At 34.1% G+C, this 22657-nt stretch overlaps 1 protein-coding gene across 2 annotated transcripts in view; it reads right to left on the minus strand.

Moving 5' to 3' along the window:
* Window positions 1–321: 321 nt before the first annotated feature.
* The window catches only part of Ube2d1 (ubiquitin conjugating enzyme E2 D1), a 31279-nt gene continuing 8943 nt past the window's right edge, over window positions 322–22657 (minus strand). Inside the window, exons 2-7 of one of the 2 annotated variants that reach the window (XM_046419909.2) lie at window positions 8529–8592; window positions 8404–8435; window positions 6431–6508; window positions 5317–5422; window positions 1878–1971; window positions 322–1202 (exon numbers count right to left, since the gene is read on the minus strand). In XM_046419909.2, the coding sequence (XP_046275865.1) occupies window positions 1157–1202; window positions 1878–1971; window positions 5317–5422; window positions 6431–6508; window positions 8404–8435; window positions 8529–8592 (420 nt within the window). In that variant the 3' untranslated portion in view covers window positions 322–1156. The remainder of the gene's footprint in view (window positions 1203–1877; window positions 1972–5316; window positions 5423–6430; window positions 6509–8403; window positions 8436–8528; window positions 8593–22657) is intronic. The other variant, XM_046419910.2, reaches the window with a different exon arrangement.

Raw genomic sequence — 22657 nt, forward strand, 5'->3', positions numbered from 1 at the left:
CTTCAGGGAAGGTGACAATACCTTACATTCATTTTGGTACTTCCAGAAATAATCCATCTAAGATGTGATCCAAGACAAACCCCAACTTCTGAATTCTCATCTACAACTAGTGGCCAAGGTAAATAATCAATAATCTTACAGACAATTGAGTAAAGCGATGCTAATCTAATATAATAAAAATGTATATATAACTAGTGGTGATTAATGCCAAATATAATACATCTCATTTTCATAATTTGGAAATAATTTTCCTGTAAAATTTTATATACAGGTTTAATTCTTACCTATAGATAAAGTAATGCTTTAAGTAATCAAGACAAATAGTAGAAAAAGCATTTTATTTATATGGAAAAAGCTACAGTAAGATCTGTAAAAGGTGTCAATATAATATTGCCTATACAGAAAAAAAAATTCAAATGTGAATAGCAACAAATAAAAGTTACACACCTTCCTACTTAGCAGTGCAATTAATTCACATTGCAATAAAGTTAAGTCAAGTATAACAAAATCAAAACAAGTGTTTCTCCATAATCAGTATACTGAGAATTACAGTGTAAAGATCATTTCAGGTTTAAGAAATCTGCAATCAATCTAAAGAATATCCTAAGACAAGGGAGACACAGTTAATTCATTTAATTATCAGCTGTTGGGTTTTTTCAATACTGTTCACAGGAAAAAAGTAATGAGTTGACATACATGTAAATAGAATATATTTAGTCTATACAGTAAAAAAATACAAATTATAAAGTGAGCTAACAAAGAATGAAATCTGAATACAGATTTATAAAAGTGACGACATCTTAGACAACACATACAGTATTTCTCATGTAAAAACATCTAGTTTCAGCAAAAAATAATTTGGTTGCTTTTTAGCTGCATTGTAGATCTTGTAAGCTGAAGATGCAGATGTCCAAGTATCTTAAAAACCATAATAAATGTCTTTCTCAATGCATACAAAATGATAAATGCTCTCATCACAGTCTTAAGGGTATTTTTGGAAGTTTGTTTTGTCTTGCTTCAGAAACACATTTAAAATGGGTTAAAATCAAAGGGTTTCATGGTACAATGAAACAGTAAACAGTGCTCAATTTACTGCTAATGTTGAAAAAAACCTAGATTTTACAGTACTCTGGTATATATGAAAGTTTTTTTGATTTTACATTGCATATTTCTGAGTCCATTCTCTTGCATGTCTGTTGTATCTGTAGGCATACAAAAGGGATATAGTAAAAATATACAAATTTAATGTTTTAGAAACATCTGTCTATATAGAACTATACATTCTACCTTCTCACGCTTAATTGCAATAATCACACATATACCAACTATTAGATCAATGTGACACAGGCTCATGCATAAGTAAAACAGAAATAACTGTTCATGTGTTTTTCTGTAACCTACAGGAAAATGTACCTAATTATAAAATAACCAAAAACTACAAAACCCAACTGTGAATGAGTATTACCTTCAAAATACAAACAAACCTATGGAAACAGCAGAATGAAATGGTTTGAAAACAAGGTCAGTCTGACTGGGGACAGAGATAACTTCTTTTCCCAGGAGAAGACAGAAAATACAATATAGAATACTTCCAATGATTAAATTCTCTTATTTTAAATTTACTGCCTAGAATTATATAGTTAATTGTATAAACAAAAAAACATGTAGTATTAAATAGTAAATGGGAAAAAAACACAAAATTTATTATAAAAAGACTTTAAACTCTTTGAGAAGGGTTTAAAAAGAAAGGTCAAATGCATTGGAAAAAGACAAAATTAATATACACATAAATAAATGTACTTAATATATTGATAATACTCATGTTTGGGAGACTATAGAAATGCATTCAAACAGAAGCAATATAAATAAATACTTACTTTTCTTTGTCTGATTTATAGATTTGTGCAATATCTGGAACTAAGGGGTCATCAGGATTAGGATCACAAAGTAGAGAACATATGGACAATAAAACTAGATTTAAAAGAGAACATCAGATTAGACAGTGATCTTTCTACTTTAGACAATCTACACATGTGAAAATAGTTTCATTGACGATAGATATTGAACTTACAAAGAAAACAAAAATGTTTTATTTTTATGTTTTATACTAACTTTGGCTGGAAGCATATCATTAACTTATAAAATCACCATAAAATGCACAAAATAGAAAATTATTACTCCTTTTGAAGTTTTAAATTCTATTGAATTTTTTATCTATTTACAAAATATGCATCTCCAAAGTAGCTACTAACAACCTTTTCAACTCCAGTACTCTAAAAAGCAATTGAATTACCGAAAAGAGTCCAAACTGTTTTGAACATTGTGCTCATGGGCTCTGTTCCTTTGCCTTAGTGCTACAGACTGTCTATAAAGGAGGAAGATTTGTGAGATTTTCTTCAATGAAACCTTTATTCCATGTACCTTACTTTTATTACATGCATTTAAAAATAATGTGAACAGCCATCTTTAGATAACTTGTCTATTTTAAAATATCAATGAAACTAAAAAGTACTTGTTACTATGTCAAAATACAATGTAAACAGCTACATTTGGGGGAAAAAAATTCAAGTATTTGAAACAGGAAGGAACAAGAACTCTGGTCCTAATTTGGCTGTTTCATACAGGACCACTTCTGAGGGGCTGCATTTGGAGCAACCTCTTATTTCCACCCTCTCCTCCTCTGCTATGTTCCTTCATCTTTTCCTACTCTTTCCAGTCCAAAGGGGACTCTTTAAATGACAGGGAAAGGGGATCCTAAGGATTAGGGGAAAAACTAGCATTTTTAAAAATTTTTCCTCATTGCCCATCTACCCAATGAAACTTTAAGTCTCTGTATATTAAACCAAAAGGGTACATTTTTCTGGGGTTACTTGTTTATCTCCAGAATGTTTTTAGACTAAACTCTTGATAAAAAGCAAAACAAGACATTTAAAATGCAGGAAAGTGAAAAGTGCACAAATAAATTGTAGAGGTATGAGCTACTTCATAAAATAACAAGAATGAAGTTCCTGAGTCCTGCTGCCTTGAGTCATTTGCCCTGATTTCACTATCAAGCACACAAACCAAAGGTTTTAAGATAAGGTAAAAGACAACAGTTAACATTTACCTGAATGCTAACTTCCTGCCAGGGGCACAGTGACCCTAGGTGGTTGGTAATCCTATTTCACATATGAGGAAAAGGAGGCTGTTTTTAAATTCTCAAAGGACAGTTTTTGTAGAAGCTTTTTTTTTTAAATAAAAGCCACCTTGATTGGAGGATAATTACTTAGCATCTGGCAGTCTGCCATTTCTTTTAAATGATAAGGACTTAGCTGCTTATGCCAAATGACATTCATTTCATGACACCATTCCAGGAAAGAGTACTGTTAGTTTGAAAAACTATTTGACACAGAATCTTTCCTTTATTCAGTGCATATAATTTCACTATGTGAAAGATTTTTTAAAAAGACATATTATATAAAAATTTTAGATGAGCACTTCAGGTTAGAAAAAAAATACCAATCATAATTGACCTGAAACCCTATTATTTACTAATACCTGAAACAGTTATGGCTGTGGACCCTACTTCCTATAAACTCATCACTTCAAAAACAGGCTATAGGGCTGGATGTGGTGGTACATGCCTGTAATCCCTATGCAGGAGGATCAAAAGTTCAAAGCTAGCCTTAACAACTTAGCACCTGAGGCCCTAAGCACCTTAGTGAGACCCTGTCTCAAAGTAAAATATAAAAAAGGTTGGGTATATGGCTTGGTGGTTAAGCACCCCTAGGTTCAACCCCTGTACCAAAAAAACAAAAACAAGCTATAGGGCTGGGGCTGTGACTCAGTGGTAGTACACTTGCCTGGCATGTGTGAAGCACTGGGTTTGATCCTCAGCACCACATAAAAAATAAATAAATAAATAAAATGAAGGTATTGTGTCCATCTACAACTTTTATATATATATAATATATAATATATATTAAAGACATAATATATATTATTAAAGACAACAACAAAACTAGATATAGAGCATGGTGGCCCAGGCCTGTAATCCCAAAGACTCTGGAGGCTGAGGCAGGAGAATCACAAGTTTGAGGCCAGCCTCAGCAACTCAGCAAGACCCAGTCTTAAAAATGTAAAAAAAAAAGGTTTGGAGGTAGCTCTCAGGTAAAGCTAGGTTCAATACCGATAACTAAAAATAAAACAAACAAAAAACAAGCAACAAGCCATATATTTGGGTAGCATTTAATTTAAAAAATTAAAAAATGGTGGGGCATGATGGCACACACCCATAATATCAGTAGCTTGGGAGGCTAAGGCAGGAGGATTGTGAGTTCAAAGCCAGCTTCAGCAATTTCATGAGGCCCTAAGCAACTCAGTGAGATCTTGAGGATGTGGCTCAGTGTCTAAACACCCCTGGGCTCAATCCCCAGTGCCAAAAAAAAATTTTTTTAAATGACCACAAATTCTTCTCATAAATCCTTCAAGAGAAACAATTTTCTTGAATTTTATAAAAAAGTAAAAATGTGATAGTGCTTTCAGGGGCAGATGCTTCTAACCCAATCAATATTTTCCAATTGTCAAGTTCCGTATTAGAGAAATAAAACAAAAAATAAAGAATGCTGGCATAGTAAATTGTAATGGCTAACAAAACACAATGGGCTTCAGAGACCTATGTACATAGCTGACAATTTAGCTAAGAACAGGGCTACACATCTGCATCTCTCAGCATAACAGACACCTAAGAATGTCTTGCATGTTGTCAACTGTGCCTGCTCAGAATCAGCATGGATTATGTGTCAGTCATACTGATGCCATCAATCATTCAAAATTTAAACTTACATGCTATCTGTATTGCATTATTCTAAAGTGTGAAATATGTCACTGCTTTAAAATCACTTATTTCATCAGCCATATCTGTAATTTTTTTCTTGCATGAAGTAAACTGGCTATATAGTTTTATTCATTGTTGTCAAAAGTCCCATTTAATGAATAGGCAACTGATGCCAAAATCTTTTTATTACTATCGCTTATTCTTTTTTTTAAGACAAAAGCAAGCTAAAAAGATAGTCAATGAGCTTATTATATAAATTTATAACTATGATATTTTAAATCTTTTCTCATTTTATGATTTAGATTTACCCATCCACACCCCACATGCCCCAAAAACTGACTGTTAAAAGCCAACATAACATAAGAGTTATAAAAACAAAGCAAAGTCAAAACAGGAGAAAGCACAGATTTGTTTTTTAAAACTTTGGTTCCTAAATACTTGAAAAAAATATTTTTCTGTCTCACTGTTATCAATGTTTTAAGTCTGATAAGTGAAATTACCTTTTGATACAGTCAAAGCTGGTGACCATTGTGACCTCAGGATATCAAGACAAATACTTCCATTACTGTTTATATTTGGATGGTAAATTTTTGTTGTGAAAGCAATCTAAACATAAAGGCAAAACAAAACAACAGAAAATGTAATATGCCATGAACTATGAAAAAACCAGAACCAATTTACTCTGGGGTAACAAATCTTCAACATTACACAGCCTTAGAAGGAGAAATGCATTCTATGCAAGCTGAGTGAGCATCTACTCTGGGCTACAAGTAGTTATAAATACTGTAAATTTGGAAGCAAATAACTCAGTTTCCCTCATTTCCTCCTCAAAGAGTTGAGAAGTATTTGAAAGTATAAGAAATCTGTAGTAGCTAGGATGACTGGTAATTAACCTGGTTTTCTCATACCTAAAAGTAATCCTTTTCTTAATTTAACTATCAGTAGTACTGGATGTGCCACTTGGATCTTAGAGCCTTTGTTAACCTGTCCTAAGAAATCGACCAAGAATTCTATCTTACACAAGAGTTGCTGTCCTACCATGTCAAAAATACAATCTTAATCAGGTGTTTTTAAAAACCTGAACCATTTCCTGATCGACAGAACTGCTCATTATTTCCCTCCTTGATATTCTCATCATTTATTTCCTCTTTAGACTTCATCTAAATTAAATCTAATAAGAACATGTTTTCATCTTTTCCCAGTGCCCTCCTGCCCATTAAATGAAGGAACCGTACCACGAAGGAACCGTACCACGTTCACTTTTGAATTTCTCACTGTAGCAGAACATAGTAGGTGCTCAATAGTTACTAAATGTTTAAAAATAATCCTGTGAATGTAACAGTTTGATTCATGACCATAAAAAAACTTCCTCAATTACATATACCTCATAAACAGGAAAAGAAAGTCAAAGAAACTCATTTATAACATAATAGATACTGCTTTGAGTATCTCACTCAATGTTTGAGTAAGAATGCAAACTTTAGGATTTGGAGGTTTTACAAAACAGTTTGAGCATGCTCACCTACCCACAGTCTTTGATGTCATGAAACCATCTCTGGAAAAGGAATAAAATCCCTGACATGGCAATCACATCAATCATAAAAAGAAAAATACCTTTGGTGGTTTAAAAGGATAGTCTGTCGGAAAATGTACAGTGAGAAAGAAGACGCCACCTTGATATGCGCTATCAGGCTGAAATTACAAAACAATGTACATCAATGTTTGAGTAATTATATAGTAACTTAAAAAGAATCCCCAAATACTATTGGTTTGGAAAAAAAATGCCATATTTTAAATGGTTTCATCAAATATTACCAGTTTTTGTTTTGTTTTGTTTTGTTTTTTTTAATAATCATTGTGACCTAAATTCAAGTCATTTACCTTGAAAACAGGTTTCCCTTTGCAGGTATGAAGAAGGATTTTCTAACAATCATGTCAGTATCATAAAATTTAAAATAAAACAAAAAACAGTGTACACACTCAGTGGTGTGACTTGCCCAAATAAATCTGTTTATGAGTACAAACTTTTAAAGGTCAGTATATATGCCAATATTTTCTGCAGCAGCAATCAGTATTAAAAAGGGATTGGAGGAGTATTTATATTTTAATTTATAAAGCTTAAGTTCTGATGCTTACTTAACAGCAAAGTAGAGACCAGGAGAGACCCAAGTTATGAAAAAAAGAGAAAAAAAGATGACCAAGTGAATTGTTAAAAACAATTTATCCCTCAAACCTTCACTTAGAAAATTTACAAAATAATGTAGAAAATGCAAAAGAAGTCCAAAACAAAACTAAATAAATTCATGGTACTATCAAGTTAGGAATCAATGCAATAAAAATTTAAATTTGTATATTTTTAAATGGCCATTATAAAATATTTAAAACATTACAAGCAAAAAAGAAAAATTCAAAAAAGCAAAAATTGTAATAAAATATACTTGAAATTCTATCTGAATTCCTTCATATTTAAACATATCATGTTATATTAACAATGTGGCAATAAAAGCAAAGATTGTCATTACTTTTTCTCTTAAGTTTCTACATACATATTACTTCTTCCTTAAGTTTCTACATACATATTAGAGGACTGTATGACATAATTATTCTTCCTTTTATATATATTGTTTAATTCTAGATCATCAAAAATATAATTATGAAATATAATAATTAAATTACACAGAAATGTAAACAAATTACAGTGACAAAATGGTCTGCTTAGATATTCAAATGATTATGGAATACTGTAGAGCATATATTTGCATTTCTAAAATAAGGGAGATAGGAATACCACAAATATAATAATTTGTTACATGTGTTTACCTAAGAAATATTTATAAAGGTCTATAACACAACAACACACACTTGTAATCCTAGAAACTTGGGAGGCTGAGAAAGAAGAATCTCAAGTTCAAGTCCAGCCTCAGCAACTTAGGGAGATCTTATCTCAAAGTAAAAGAATTTAAAAAGGGCTGGGGATGTAGCTCAGTAGGTAAAGCACTCAGAGTTCAATCCCTAGTACTGGGGAGGGGAGTTAAGAGGAGTCAATAATAGAACAGTAGGTAATTTTGAGTTCAAGATAGTGCAACAATATTAAAAGCAAAAAACTCAAAAGGTGGTAAAAAAAAGACCCATTGCAACATTTATCAATTCTCCTTCATAGACAAGAATAGTGATGAAACTTCATGCAAATTGGTGCTTGTTAGTTGGAGGAATTCCATGACTAGGTTAGACTTACACCTAACATTAAAGCTATGGATGTGGGAATGACTATGCTTAGTTAAAAACAACTGATTCTTTGTGTCTTAAATAAATAAGTAAAGCAAACAGTCTGTTTGCAAGTTGGGGGGTGATTCATTACTACGCGTAATGAACAAGGATCTGGCACGGAAAACATCCTAGTGATCCTAGTTAAGAAATTGCCAATAATGCTTTAGAAAATCATCATAAACTTTCAATCATATTTTGCTTCCAGCGAGATTCAGTGTACAAGAAAATTCAACCTTACTCACAAACATCAGATCAAAGGTAAAAAGGCAAGAATGAAGTATGGCTAGCGGATTAATTTCATATATATGAATCATACTTACAGGCCCCATAATAGTTGCTTGCCAGTGGAACACTGAAACAAACAAAGGAGTTTTGGAGTCATTAACAAATGTTCAAACCTATACCTTTAATGGTAACAAAATCCTAGCAATAGAGCAAAGCTTACAGTCATCTCCCACAGGTCCAGCTGAACAGTGAGCAGGTGGATCACGTTGTAGATCACTTAATTCCTGAAGGAAAACAAAAATACTTAAAGTTAATTCTTTCTTTTTCCAAAACCGTATAATAATTCATTATAATACACACTACCAGGACTGAGAGATGAATTCAGTGGTAAAGTGGGCCCTGGTTCAATTCCCAGCACTGCAAAACACACACACATACACAAACACACACACAATTAACTTTGCTTTTAACTATTTTAGGCAGTTTTATTCAAAATAAGAAAACAAAATGTACTCTTTCATTGACTGGAAAAAGAATATGGAAGAAGATATTAAACTCCTTTGTGAGACAGCTCGAGTCCTTGAAATGATTTAACAGATTAAAATACTGTTTTTATCAATAAGACAAAAATATTTAATTAATATCTACTGTATGCAAAGTAATTTATATAAGCGCTAGGTAGATAATATACAAAAACAGGTCCTAGCAGTGTTGTAACTCATCCCTGGGATGAATCCCTACCACCAAAGAAACTACAAAAAAAAATAGGTCCTACTTCTAATAAGTTATGGCAGGGAGTGAGGGTTTAGAAAGATGAACATTTAAGGAAAACTAAAGGCTAAGTGGAAAAAGGGAAGAGAGCGGTTGGAGCATATTTTTTAATCTTGTATACTGATTCATATGCTCTTTTCTGCCCTGAATGCAGCAAAGGAAAGATCACAGGCAGAACATATCTTTAGAGCTGCCAGCCCTGGCTTGGAATTCCAGTTCTAACACAACTAGATTTATGACTTTGGGGAAGTCACTTAACTTCTTTAGCCTCAGTTGGGAAGGAACAAATCATCCCCAAACAATAAAGAAGTTCAATATAAAAGACTGTATCTGAAGAACCTAATTTAGTTTGGAATATCAAGGAATGTCTGTCTCCGAGGAAGTGACACTTAAGCTGAACTCTAACAGATGAATGGGAGTTGGTTTGGGGGGAGATGAAGCCACGTGGAAAAAAGAGAACAGAACACACCCTATTAAGGATTTGGGGTGCTATACCAAGTGCATCAGGAGGGGTTTTACCAAATGGCATGCTCTGTTTTAATGGATGGTTCTTACCTTAAAACATAGAAAAAAGAGAAAAGCTACAAGATGAGTTACTACAGGTAAGAAAAATGGGGCATAAGTTGCAGAAGTGACAATGAGATAAGAGGCATTGGACTTGTTCTTTCAAGGGCTAACCTATCACAGGATCTGATGAATTACATGTGCAGAGCAAGGAGAGGTCACAGATATGTATGATGAAGATTAGTGGCATCTAGCATTAACCTAGTGTCTTAGTCACCCTAACAATTCTCAGAGGCAGGTGTATAACCATTATCAGATGGAAATGGGATTCAAACCTAGGTAGTCTGACTTTTTACTTTTTAGCTTCACATATGTACAACTGAAAATGTCATTTACTGAGATGGAGACCACTGCAAGACAAACAGATTTGGAGGTAGACATCATGAATCTGTGATCCCAATGATATCAAGAAAAATTCAATTCAACAGATAAGGCTGGAGCTTAAAAGAGGGTGAGGGTAGAAATCAGAAAGTTATTATATATACCCAGTAGTTTAAACTGTGGGAATGGTGTAAATATTTTTGTGGGAGGACATATCAATAAACACTGCATTTCATCAAATCCAAGATGTCATCAGTAGTAAATCACACCCTTATTTTATGTATCAACAGTTAAGGGAAAATGTCGCCAATTAATTTTAAACACCATTAATTATAAGATGCCTCCAGATTTTAGAAATATTAAAATATGAAATATGTGCACCATAGAATCACTGCTTATGGTAATAAGTTCACTGCTCTAGTAAGACAGACAAGAAGTGGATACTTTCCTAAGAAAGTGACACATGAGCTGAGTGAGCCAAGTACTAGCTCAGGTATCCTTTCAAGTTCAATGTTCTTTTCCAACTTATCTCAGTACTTTGATTTTTGTTTTGTGATTCTTTCTCTTGTCTTTTTAAAAAAAAAATAGCTGGTGCTGTGTTTTTCCTCTAACAAAAATTAACTAACACAGTGGCTTCTTTGGTCTATGTATAGTTAAGAAATAACAGAAGGATTCCAGTCTTTGATTTTGCTACAGTGGTTAAAAGCAAGGCTTTGAAATTCAAGTCTGGATGTCACCATTCACTTAAAAAACATGATCTTTGGAAAACAATTTTTTTTCCATTCCAAACTTGCTTTCTTTCATATAAAGTGGAATTATAACCTTCATCCACAGTTTCTACGGTAATCAAGTGATATGACACATGCTAAGTGTATAGCACAGTCTCCGGCACATAGCAGGCATTCAAATAAATCTTAAGATAATATGGAATGAATGACAACCATCCAATTCTCTAGTAGCAGAAAACAATGATTTAAAATAGCTGAAATGAGTGGGAATGAAATTTCTAAGTCACAACTCCATATTAGAATGACTGTGCCTTCTAACGATTTTCTAATTTGGGCTTTGGAGAGATTGCTTTTGAAATCAGATTGCTTCTGAATAATGTTGAATTTTCCAACATTAAGGTAAATAGTACTTCTTTGCCTTCATTTTTAACTAAAAAACTAGTTAATTAGAAATGGCAGTCTCTAATTGTAGTTTAAGAAAACTTAATTATTTGCATGTATACATTTTATATAGAAATAATGTGTACATGAATGCATTCTAAATATAAATAATGTGATTTATTAAGAAGAAAAGCCCAAGGCTTCAAATTCAAATAGTTCTTCAAATTCATTTGAAGTATTTTATAAAAATTAAAAGTTATCTTGTTCTTGTTATTTTTAAAATATTATTATTTTTAAGTGTCCTGATTCTACCTCCTTTTTAGAAGGTAGCATTAAGGAAGAAAAAAACCCCAACAAGCAAACTTCTGCTAAAGGCAGGTTTTTAAGTTCACTATTTAAATTTCACCTTCTATGGGAAAGAGAGCTGACACTACATCAAACATTTTGAATATTCACATGATCATTACTTACTACTAGTAATTACACTAATGCTTTGTTAGGAGACTTACACATCCTAGACATTTTAGGAGGGCCTAGATTTCTAATGTTTTATCCCTTTGCCAATCCAAGTGTCTAGAATATGTCCTTGATATTGTTTAGAAGTGTATTAGCTGAAGTTATGATGCATATGTATGGAAAGACAAACAGAGAACAAAGGGGACAATATACATATATCCTCCTTTGCCCACAAAAATGAAAATCTTAAATTAAAAGAGAAAAACAGAGAGATTCTAGAGATATGCTAATGGGGTGAAAATATAAAACTAACAAAAACTGAAACCAAACAAACCATATCCCCATCTTTGCTCTTTAGTCTACCCAGCAGCTAGTGTACTTTCAGATGACACAAAGAATGGAGGATCACTTACGCTGAGTGTCTTTCAGACCACTTTATTATCTGGTTTAAGCTTTCTCTGCTATAATGGGCATCCTTATTTATCTACTTCTAGCACTGTGGCCACATATTTGGTATTAAAAATAATTCAGTGATTCTTCGGTAACTCCAAAAGGACATGTTAGGACTAGCAGTCCCTTCCCGTGCTCCTCTCCCCTACTAAGAACTGATGCTGAATGATACAGCTTGCTCAAGAGCACAGAATTCTCAAAAAAGCCAGGCTTCATCTACAACTGCTCCCTGCTACAAATCCAAGTCTCTCAACAATGATTTGTGATCACAGACTCCCACTTCTTAAACATGTTTTTCTAATCCACCAAACCCTGAAATCTAAGATGCACCCTAAAGAAAGCCTCCTAATAACTGCTTCATGAGCTCCTCAGGCCGTAAACGAGACCTCCACATGGCCATGCTTTCCTATCACGCCAAATTAAAAAGATTTCAAAGAACACCCTTGCATGTGCTTTCAAAGCCATTCTTTTTAAAATTAAGTATTGTATGTACACGTGAGTGTTATAAAAGCAAAACAGTGATTTGTAGGGGGAAAAAAAATACCATAATGTATAGTTAAACACCCACGAGACCATTTCTCAAACCAAACTACTGTTAACGGACTAGAATACTTCATTCACAGCTTTGTTGGGAAATAAGCACATCACTCACTGTTGGAAGGAGTGTAAGTTTGGATACAACCTTTTGGAGGGCAATTTGAATAAACTACCTGTGTTCATTGATCCAGTAATTATAACCAGTTATATAACCAATTATATAACCAATTATAACCAATTATATACTTCATTCACAGCTTTGTTGGGAAATAAGCACATCACTCACTGTTGGAAGGAGTGTAAGTTTGGATACAACCTTTTGGAGGGCAATTTGAATAAACTACCTGTGGTCATTGATCCAGTAATTATATAGAAAATGCCTGTGGTCATTGATCCAGTAATTATAACCAGGTAGACAGACAAAGTTACGTACATAAGGATGTCTGGTGCAACTTCTTATATAAGCATGAAAAACTGAAAATAGTCTAATGGTCCACCAAAAGAATGGCTTCGTAAAATAATATGTTCATACACACTGGGTAGCCACTAAAAAGAATGACAGAACTGCACATGTTGACATTGAAAGATGCTGAAAGAAAATAAATAGGGCTTGAGTAAAAAACACAGTTCCAGGACAGTATGCCCATTATGATCTCAAAATATATATGTAAACCATAAATGCATAAAAAACAAATAACAAAACACACAAAACTGTTGACAGCACTTATCACTGGGAGTAGGTTGCTAATTTTTACTTATATCTTCTACATTGTCACAAATTGCTACAATATTTTTATAACTCTTTAAAGAAAAAAATAAATGTTTTTTTAAGACAATGAAAGAATGAATTACTATCACATATTAGAGGATAAAGAGTAAGAAGACCCAATACTACATCCAATATGATGGATGAGTGAATACTGGAACAGGAAAAGGACATTAACTGGAAAAATGTGAAATCTGAGTTAGGACAGTAGTTGGTATTATACCAAATCTATTTCCCTCATTGTAATAACTATGATTATATAAATTGGAAATATTGGAAGTTAGGTTAAAGATATATGTGAACTTCCTATGTTACTTTTTGCAATTTTTCTATAATACTACAAACTACCTCAAAACAAAACAAAAAAAATTTTATACATATTCCAAACTTAACTATTTTCTCTCCCAAGCTTGCTTCTTTCCTGTATTCCCAATATCAACTAATGAGACAATAGCAACCCTGTCACCAGGCTCAAAATCTTAGCATTGTTTTGATCCTTCTCTTTCTCTTGTTCTTCATATATAGTCACATGTACAGTACAATATATTCTTCCTTAATACCCATTACAATGTTTACCTTGCCACCAAAATCAATTACAGTCCAATACTCAATTACTTGCATAATCATCTTCTAAAGGGACAGCTTGTTTGAAATTTTATTCTTCTGTTTTAGAAAATTTCAGTTGTTACCCATTGATTAATAAAAATCTAATTCTACCAATGAAATTCTTTTCATTATTTAGCCCCATTATAAAGCCTATACTTTCAATTGAATGCTCCCCTTCAAAAATATTCCAAAGAGCCCTTTCAATTTTCTAAATTACTTTCAAAAAGTCTATAAGGTCAAAAATAACCTCACAATTACACTAAGATGTTATTTGCTGTTTTCACTATCAATATCTCAGGAGAACACAATGGAGTTTTCCAGAGATTTAACATGAATGCATGAGCAGATGTTAGAATCCAGTTGTCATCTGTAAGCCTGACAATAATGAAATTTAAAAATTGTATAAAACAAAAAAAATTGTTTTAAAAAATATAATTATTTTTCATTAAAAAGTAATTTATAATGTTGGCAAGAATGTGGGGGGAAATTTGCTGGTAGGACTGCAAATTGGTACAACCACTCTGGAAAGCAGTATGGCGATTCCTCAGAAAACTTGCAGTGGAACCACCATTTGACCCAGTTATCACACTTCTAAGTCTATACTCAAAGGATTTAAAATCAACATACTACAGTGACACGCCCTCATCAATGTTTATAGCAGCTCAATTCACAATAGCAAAGCTATGGAACCAACCTAGGTGCCCTTCAACAGATGAATGGATTAAGAAAATGTGGTATATACGCATGAAGGGATATTACTCAGCCACAAATAATAATAAAATTATGGCATTTGCTGGTAAATGGATGGAACTGGAGACTGTCATTATTAAGTGAAATGAAGCCAGTTCCCAAAAAACAAAGACTGAATGTTCTCTCTGATATGCAGATGCTAACACACAATAATGGTGGGGAGGGTAGAAGTTCATTGGATTAGAGAAAGGGGAATGAAGGGATGGGATAGGAGATGGGAATAGGAAAGATAGTAGAATAAATTAGACATAACTTTACAATGTTCATATATGAATATATGACGAGTGAAACTCCACATCATGTAAACCACAAAAATGGGAACCTAATTATAAGTTATACTCCATGTATGTATGTCAAAATACACTCTACTGTCATGTATATATAAAAGGAACTAATAAAAATAATGTTATTTATAGCATGTGCAAGGCCCTGGGTTCAATTCCCAGCATTGTAAAATAATAACAATAATAATAATAATGATAATAAACAAAGGCCAAAAATTATTTATATTAGCATATTTACTGTAATTTTAAAAGTATTTCTTATTTCTAAATATGTATTTAATTGTTCATATGGTAAATATCAACAGATATAGTCCACACCAAGAAAAGCTTTGTGGGGTCTTCAATACTTAAGAATATAAAAGGGTCCTGCCGGGAATGGTGGCCCTTGCCTGTAATCCTAGCTATTCAGGAACCTGACAGGCAGGAAGATCTCAAGTTCAAATCCAGCCAGGGCAACTTAGCAAGGGCCTGTCTCAAAATGAAAAATAAAAAAGAGTAGGATATAGCTCAGTGGTACAGCACCTCTGAGTTCCCTTCTCAGTATCCAAGCTGGAAAGAAAAAAGACTATAAAGGGGTCCTGAGGTCAAAAAATTTGAGAAAAACTTGGATATGCCCTGTACATGGCTAAGTTTTCTGTCCTTTATCATTTTCCTTCTCCTAATAACACATTCCTTCCATCTATTCATTTTTATTAACTGTGGCTATCTTCTCAAAGGCCAATTTTTATTATTATTATTATTATTATTTTTTTTTTTGGTCAGTGCTGGGGACTTAACCTAGTACCTTGCACAAGCTATGCAATCATTCTACCACTGGGCTGTACCTGCAGCCCTCAAAGGCTGCTTTAGCGTGACTTCGAACAATTTACTTAACCTGAGTCTCATGTATTATGGGGACATCACTGATTACCATGAAGAACTGTATCAAGAAGTACATGTAAAACCAATTAGCTTTAGACCTAGCATGCATAATAGATGCTTAATAAATACTGATTTCCCCTTCCTTTCCTCTTTCACCAAAATGTTTTTTAAAACAAAAGCTTTAATTCATTTTATTTATGGATTCTTCCACAATATTTATTAGCACAATACCTTTTATATGTAAGTATTTGTTATTATTTGGGTCAAATAATAAAATTTAAGGAATAATGTGATTGGCAGAACATAAGTATCTCAAATCTCAATCTTTCAGAAATACAAATGATTAGATTTGGCAAGAGAATAAAAACAAATTACTCTTTTATACAGATATGCAGATTGCATATAGTAAAAAGTTTCAAAAGTGTTAAAAGAACAGTGCAGATCCTTTAAAAACACTACAGAAACATAATGATATCTAAAAATGAATATCAAAAAAACATTCATCATTAAAATATTATGCCACTATAACAAGGTTTTCAATTTACAGAATGTATGATATATTCTAGTGAAGAATCCAAAGCCAGGCTGGGGATGTGGCTCAAGTGGTAGCGCGCTTGCCTGGCATGCGTGCAGCCCAGGTTCGATCTTCAGCACCACACACACAAAAAAAAAAACAAAGATGTTGTGTCCGCCGAAAACTAAAAAATAAATATTAAAATTCTCTCTTTCTCTCTCTCCCTCTCTCATCTCACTCTCTTAAAAAAAAAAAAAAAGAGAATCAAAAGCCACATAATCTTTTGAGGGCTGGTGGTATAGCTCAATGGTTTGCCTAGCATGTATAAAGCCCTAAATTCATCCCTAGCAACACGCGCACACACACACACACACACACACACACACAAAAATTGTTTTGGGTGTTTCTAGTTTAGAAGACCTCAAAATTCTAAATATTCTATCTTTATTATTTATCTAGGGATGCTGTTAACCTACTTTCAGGACACAGCTTTGGGCTGTTCTTCCAAGTAGACTCCAGGGTTTGTGATGAGCTAATTCAGTCTCAAAAAGTATTTTTAACCACTGCCAGTCCTTAGTGACATAGCCATGGACAGGGCTATGGTCTGTGACGTGGATGGAGATTTTTTTTTAAATGTCTTCCATGTTCAACTTAACTAGCTGGACTAATTATAAAAGTTCATTAAGTACTTCCACATCCTCCCTGGGGATGTAGCTCAGTGGCAGAGTGCTTCTCTAGCATGTGTGAGGTCTTGGGTTCAATCCCCAGCACCACAATAAAACCACCATCACCACATCCTTCCTAACAGGCATCATTCTGATTTTATAATTTTACCCTGGTTCTAACCCTCTGAAGTTTTAAAAATTTAATTTAATAGTATCAGATTATGATGCTAATAAAAATCCTTCCAAGTCATTGGCAGGCACATTTGCTGATGATTAAAACGGGGCATGAAATTCAGGAACTAACTCATTTGTAGAAACAATAAATTAATAGGATCTAGTTTGACATAGGAAAAAGGTCCTCTGTAGACCCTTAGAAGCTTAAAAGTAGCTACAACAGCTGTACCTCCAAGGTAATACATGTAAGAGTAGTGCTAAGCCTCAAGGATCACCTTCCGAATATATTCAGTAAACTTTAGGACACTCTAGGGAGACCTGAGAAAAAAGTTTCTCCTAGACAGAAGACAGATCTACTGAAGAACTACTGTAAAATACCTTACCTGATGCAAACTACTACCTAAATAAAAAATAAACACTGATATGTGAAACATTTTAAAAGTCAGGTTATAAGATCTGGTAGATTCTGAAAAGTTACAAGGATTGCCTCAGAGTTTACCTTCTATCCTTGTGGCACACTTCAGTACTGTCTTTAAATACAGCCAGCATCCATATCAACAGAGGCAACCAACTGCAGGAAAAAAACACTGGGGAAAGAAAACTGCATCTGTACTGAACAGGCACAGACTTTTTCTTTCCCGCCATTCCCTAAACAACACAGCAGAGTAATTATTGACATAGCATGTATGTTGTATTAGGAAATAGAAGTAATCTACCATTGACTGAAAGTAGATGGAAGATGTGCATAGGTTATTTGTAAATACTATGACATTTTATATTCAGGACTTGGGCACAGGCAGATTTCAGTATCTATAAGGGGCTCTGGCACCAATCTCCCATGGATGCCATTCGACAATGGTATAAATGCTGTTATTTGTTAAAAGGTGGATTACTAGAGGCATCTAAAAAGTTAACAAATTTTTAAAAACTTGCCAGTTCTCAGAAGTGGTGTTCAAGGCTATTGCTTTTTGTCATACATGTCTTGAACTGCCAACTCCAATGACTCTCACAGACTACAACTGAGGGGGGACTCCCAGGAGTTCCGCAATGCTCTATTGCAGAAAGCTGCACATAAAGGAAATGAACAACACATTCTTCAAAGCCAAGGTAGATGTCATGCCTGTTTTGGATAAACAAATAGCACTGCTGATATGGAAGCAAAAGTGACAGTGTGATGTCGTTCTAATAGAAAGAAAAGGTTTTTTTCAATAGACGGTACTGGGTCAATTAGGTATTCTCGTGAAAAAAAAAAATTTAACCTTAACCTCCTATCTCAAAACATATATAAAAATTAATTATAAATAGATTCTAAATTTAAATATGAAAGGTAAAATATTAATGCTTTCAAAGGAAAATATAAAATGTCTTCATGACCTTGGAGGAGGCAGAGATTTTTAAATAGTACACAAAGAGGAATAACCATAAAGGAAAAAAGAAAATGGAAAATTTGCACTTGATTAAAATTAGGAACATCTGTTCATCAAAAGGCACATTAAAAGTGTGAAAAGGCAAGCCAAATAGGAGACAATATTTACAATACATATATTTGATAGAAGATGCATCTAGAATATGTAACAAATATTCATACAGATCGATTTATTTTTAAAAAGACAGCTTAAACAGGCATTTACCAAAAAGGCTATCTACATGGAACACACACAACACACACACACACACATACACACACACACACACACCCCAGAAGGGTCTCAGCTTAATTAGTCATCAAGAATATGCATATTAAAACCAAATCTTATGCCATTACACACCCAACAGAATGGATAAAATGAAAAAGAAGAACTACAAGTGTTGGCATATATGTAAAGCAATTAGAACTTTGCTCGTAGAATAAGAAAGCTGATAATGACCAATAATTAAACATAGAAATACGATGTGATCTAACAGTTCTACTTCCAAGTACAGAAATGTGAATATACATACTCACTTTAGTAGCATCATGTGTAACATTCCCAAACCAAAACAACCCAAATGTCCACCAACAGTAGAATAACTTATAGCATATTCACACAATGAGAATGAAGAAACTACAGCTCCATGCAATAATAGACAAATTTCACAGTACACATCACAATTGTAAAATTCAAAACCAGGCAAAACTAATCTCTGATGCTAGTCAAAACAGTGATTTACCTTAAGGGCAAAGATAAAACTAGGAAAGGAGACGGGCACCTTGGTCCCTTAGAATGCTATTTCTTGAGCCAAGTTTTGAATTCACAGTTGTGATCACCTTATGAAATCTACCAGGCTATATGCCTTATGTGTGTTTATTATATTGAAACAAAAAGTTCACATTATAACTTTTTAATGAATTTTTCCATAATGAATAACACAATGATGATATCAAAAAGGTAGACAAAGGATATAAAGAATTCACATAATATAAAATATGGCTTTCAATTAATCAGACTAGTTACAAAGCCATAAAAAGAATATGAACATTTGTGTATAATACATATGTTTTGTTTCAATTTCATTTCCAGTTACTTTTAATCTAAAAGTGAAACATACTGCTGATTTTTCTTTACCTTTGAGACAAAGAAAGCTTAAAACAAACCAACGCTATATCTAAATATAGGTCAAGCAATAAATACCATCAAACTGACAAAAATATTCCCCAGATGAAAAGGAGTCCATGCCAATGAAGCAATTTTCTAACCCAATATGATTAACAGCCAAATCATACCAGGGAGTACCTAAATTTCAAAATAAAAATGTAAGATATTAATGAGTGGCAGATTATAGGATAGTGTCCTTACATCATGACTAGAACCACAAAAACACTGACAAGGCCATAAAAATGTATATTTAGAGGATTTATATAGCCTTATGTGGCTAAGCACTTCTATTCTAGTTCAGATTTCTGTAACCAGCTAGACACAAAGAAAAGTACTGAAAGGCCTGAAACTGAATTTAAATGGGCACAGATGGCATGTTTATAACACCCCCACAATATGCTGAGTGTTCTCCATAAAAACAAGCTAGACACAGTCCCTGCCTCTAGGGGACTTAAAATCTAAAAGTAGATGAGGCAGCTTAATTCAAAGAAAGCAAACCAATAAAAGAAAATAAAGACAGGAATGTAAGAGAAGAGGCCTGTGTTCACCCCCTGGCTCCCAGAAGGTTAACAGTCCAATTGGAACAGTAGAGAATGCACACTAACAAGCAAGAACTGCCTTATTTTCCATAAGAATTAATATGACACTATTTTTGCAATAAACAGTTCCTAAGAAATTACACTGACCAGACTGAAAGTGCTTTGCTGTTTTCTAGCTTCACCAATCAGAAACTCTAAATCTCTGTAAAAGAGATAATATACACCACACTGGGTATATGTAAAGGACATCACATACAGTCAAGTATCGAAGCTGATTTATGGCCCGAAATTTAAATTACTCACTCCTAAACATATGAAAGCATTATTTCAAAAATCCTGGCCCAGTCATCAGTTAATTAATATGACATAATCATCTTTACCTCCAAACCCGTAAAACAAGGCAGTGATTTACTGGATTGCATTTTTGGTGTTGTCTCTAAAGGGATTAAGAGCTATATTTGGTTTGTCTGTAAATAAACATTTCCTGGGCTTACAGTTCAGGCTCTGATCTCCTGAACAGAGTTGATCTAGTTAACTAGAACGATTTCAATAGAGATGTCAAACAATCGCCAGAAATATCTCCAAACACAGAGTGTCTTTAAGCCCTTGAATTAAAGTACATCTTCATTTAAAACTATGTAAATGCTTCCCAGAAGACTTCAAAATGGTGTGGACAGGGGTTAGGCCTAGGCAGAGCTCTTGCATAGAATGTGTAAGGCAACCAGTTCCATCCTTAGCACCACAACAAATAAATAAATAGACAAACAAGTAATATAAAAGCATCATGCTGTCCATCTACAACTACAAAATTTTTTTTTTCTTTAAATGCTGAGGACAACCAATTAATTAAGTTGTAGGTACCAAACTCACTTCAACAAACTGGTTCTGGCAACTTTGCTGTCTCTTTCAATCAGGTATCTCCCTGGCAAAGTTGGCTTATTTAAAAACAAAACAAAACAAAAAAACAATGTGGCCAAATTCCACCAAAAAAGGAAGAAAATGAAGAAAGCAATGACCCTGCTGATTTTGCCGCATCAGAATAATATTTATTGCATTTTAGCTACAGAGTGCAATTTAGAATAAAAGTCTGAGGTCACAATTAGGGACATTATTTACCAATCATGTCATATATACAGCCACTTTCCAGGTGATCTCTACCTCTACACAGCCATGATGGCTCCATTTCCCACCATGCTACTTTGCCTCTACTTTAAGGCATGCCTTCCTTTCTTTCTTTTTTTTTTTTTTTAGAATTTTAACATTTATTTTTTTTTTAGTTTTTCGGCGGACACAACATCTTTGTTTGTATGTGGTGCTGAGGATCGAACCTGGGCCGCACGCATGCCAGGCGAGTGCGCTACCGCTTGAGCCACATCCCCAGCCCCATGCCTTCCTTTCAAATAGAAGACTCTCAATTACTACCCTACACATATAATATTTCCATCAGAGAAATTATATAAATAAAAATCTATTTTAGACAAATCCAAGGAAGCCAAGTAAAAGCTGCATCTGAATCTACTTTATGGATCTACTATGAGAATAGTAAAATCAGATTTATTCATTCCAGGAACCTAAACTCAAAACTTTAGAATCACCATCTGATTCCATTCTCCTCTCTTGTCCCACCCATTGTTACATCCCTCCCATTAATTAGTGCCAAATTATTCAGATTCTCCTTCTGTCCCAATCCCTCCCCATGAAAGCATCCTGGAAGGCAGTTTTACAGACAGCTGAGGTCCAAAGAGCAGGAGCACTCAGAAGAGCCAGAGCAGAGACATCCCAGGGTAAGAAGCCAGGTTGACCCTATTCAAGCATTTGGGCCGGAGTGGAAAACAGAAGGACACTGAGACTGTCTACAACAGTGAACCGTTGAGACTTGAGGGGCCAAGAAGGTGTATACAAATCAAAAGGGCCAAGCAGGATAAACACCCTATAATTTTTCTCACATAAGTTCTCCACCACCCTGGCTGGCTCAGGCCAGCCTTGGATCTCACTTGACCTGTGGCCTCCCTATTTCTCTACCTTACACACTGCTGCCAAAATCATCTTAGGGTACCGTGTCAAACCTTTTCAATGTCTTCCATTTGCTTTAAAGGCTTATAAATCCTCAAAGAAGCTTAACAGACCTTCCAGGATTTGACTCCTCTCTGACTTCATATGTGAAAACCCTTTTTTCCCCCTAGTGCTCTCTGCACCAGCCAAAATGAACTTTCAATTCCACAAAATGCTAACTTGCCTCTCATTTTAAACATGGCTTCTTTTTAGGTAGAAGATTCTTAATCACATTCCTCCCAATATACATTCTATTTCTCCTTGTACCTAATTCACCCTCATGTCTTTTTCTTTTCTTTTCTTTCATGCACGCTAGGCAAGCACTCTACCACTGAGTAATATCCCTAGCCCTTT

This window comes from Marmota monax, unplaced genomic scaffold (genome assembly GCF_021218885.2).
Source record: "Marmota monax isolate L192 unplaced genomic scaffold, Marmota_monax_Labrador192_F-V1.1 WCK01_AAM20220418_F8-fsc00019, whole genome shotgun sequence".
In the NCBI taxonomy this organism is placed as follows: domain Eukaryota; kingdom Metazoa; phylum Chordata; class Mammalia; order Rodentia; family Sciuridae; genus Marmota; species Marmota monax.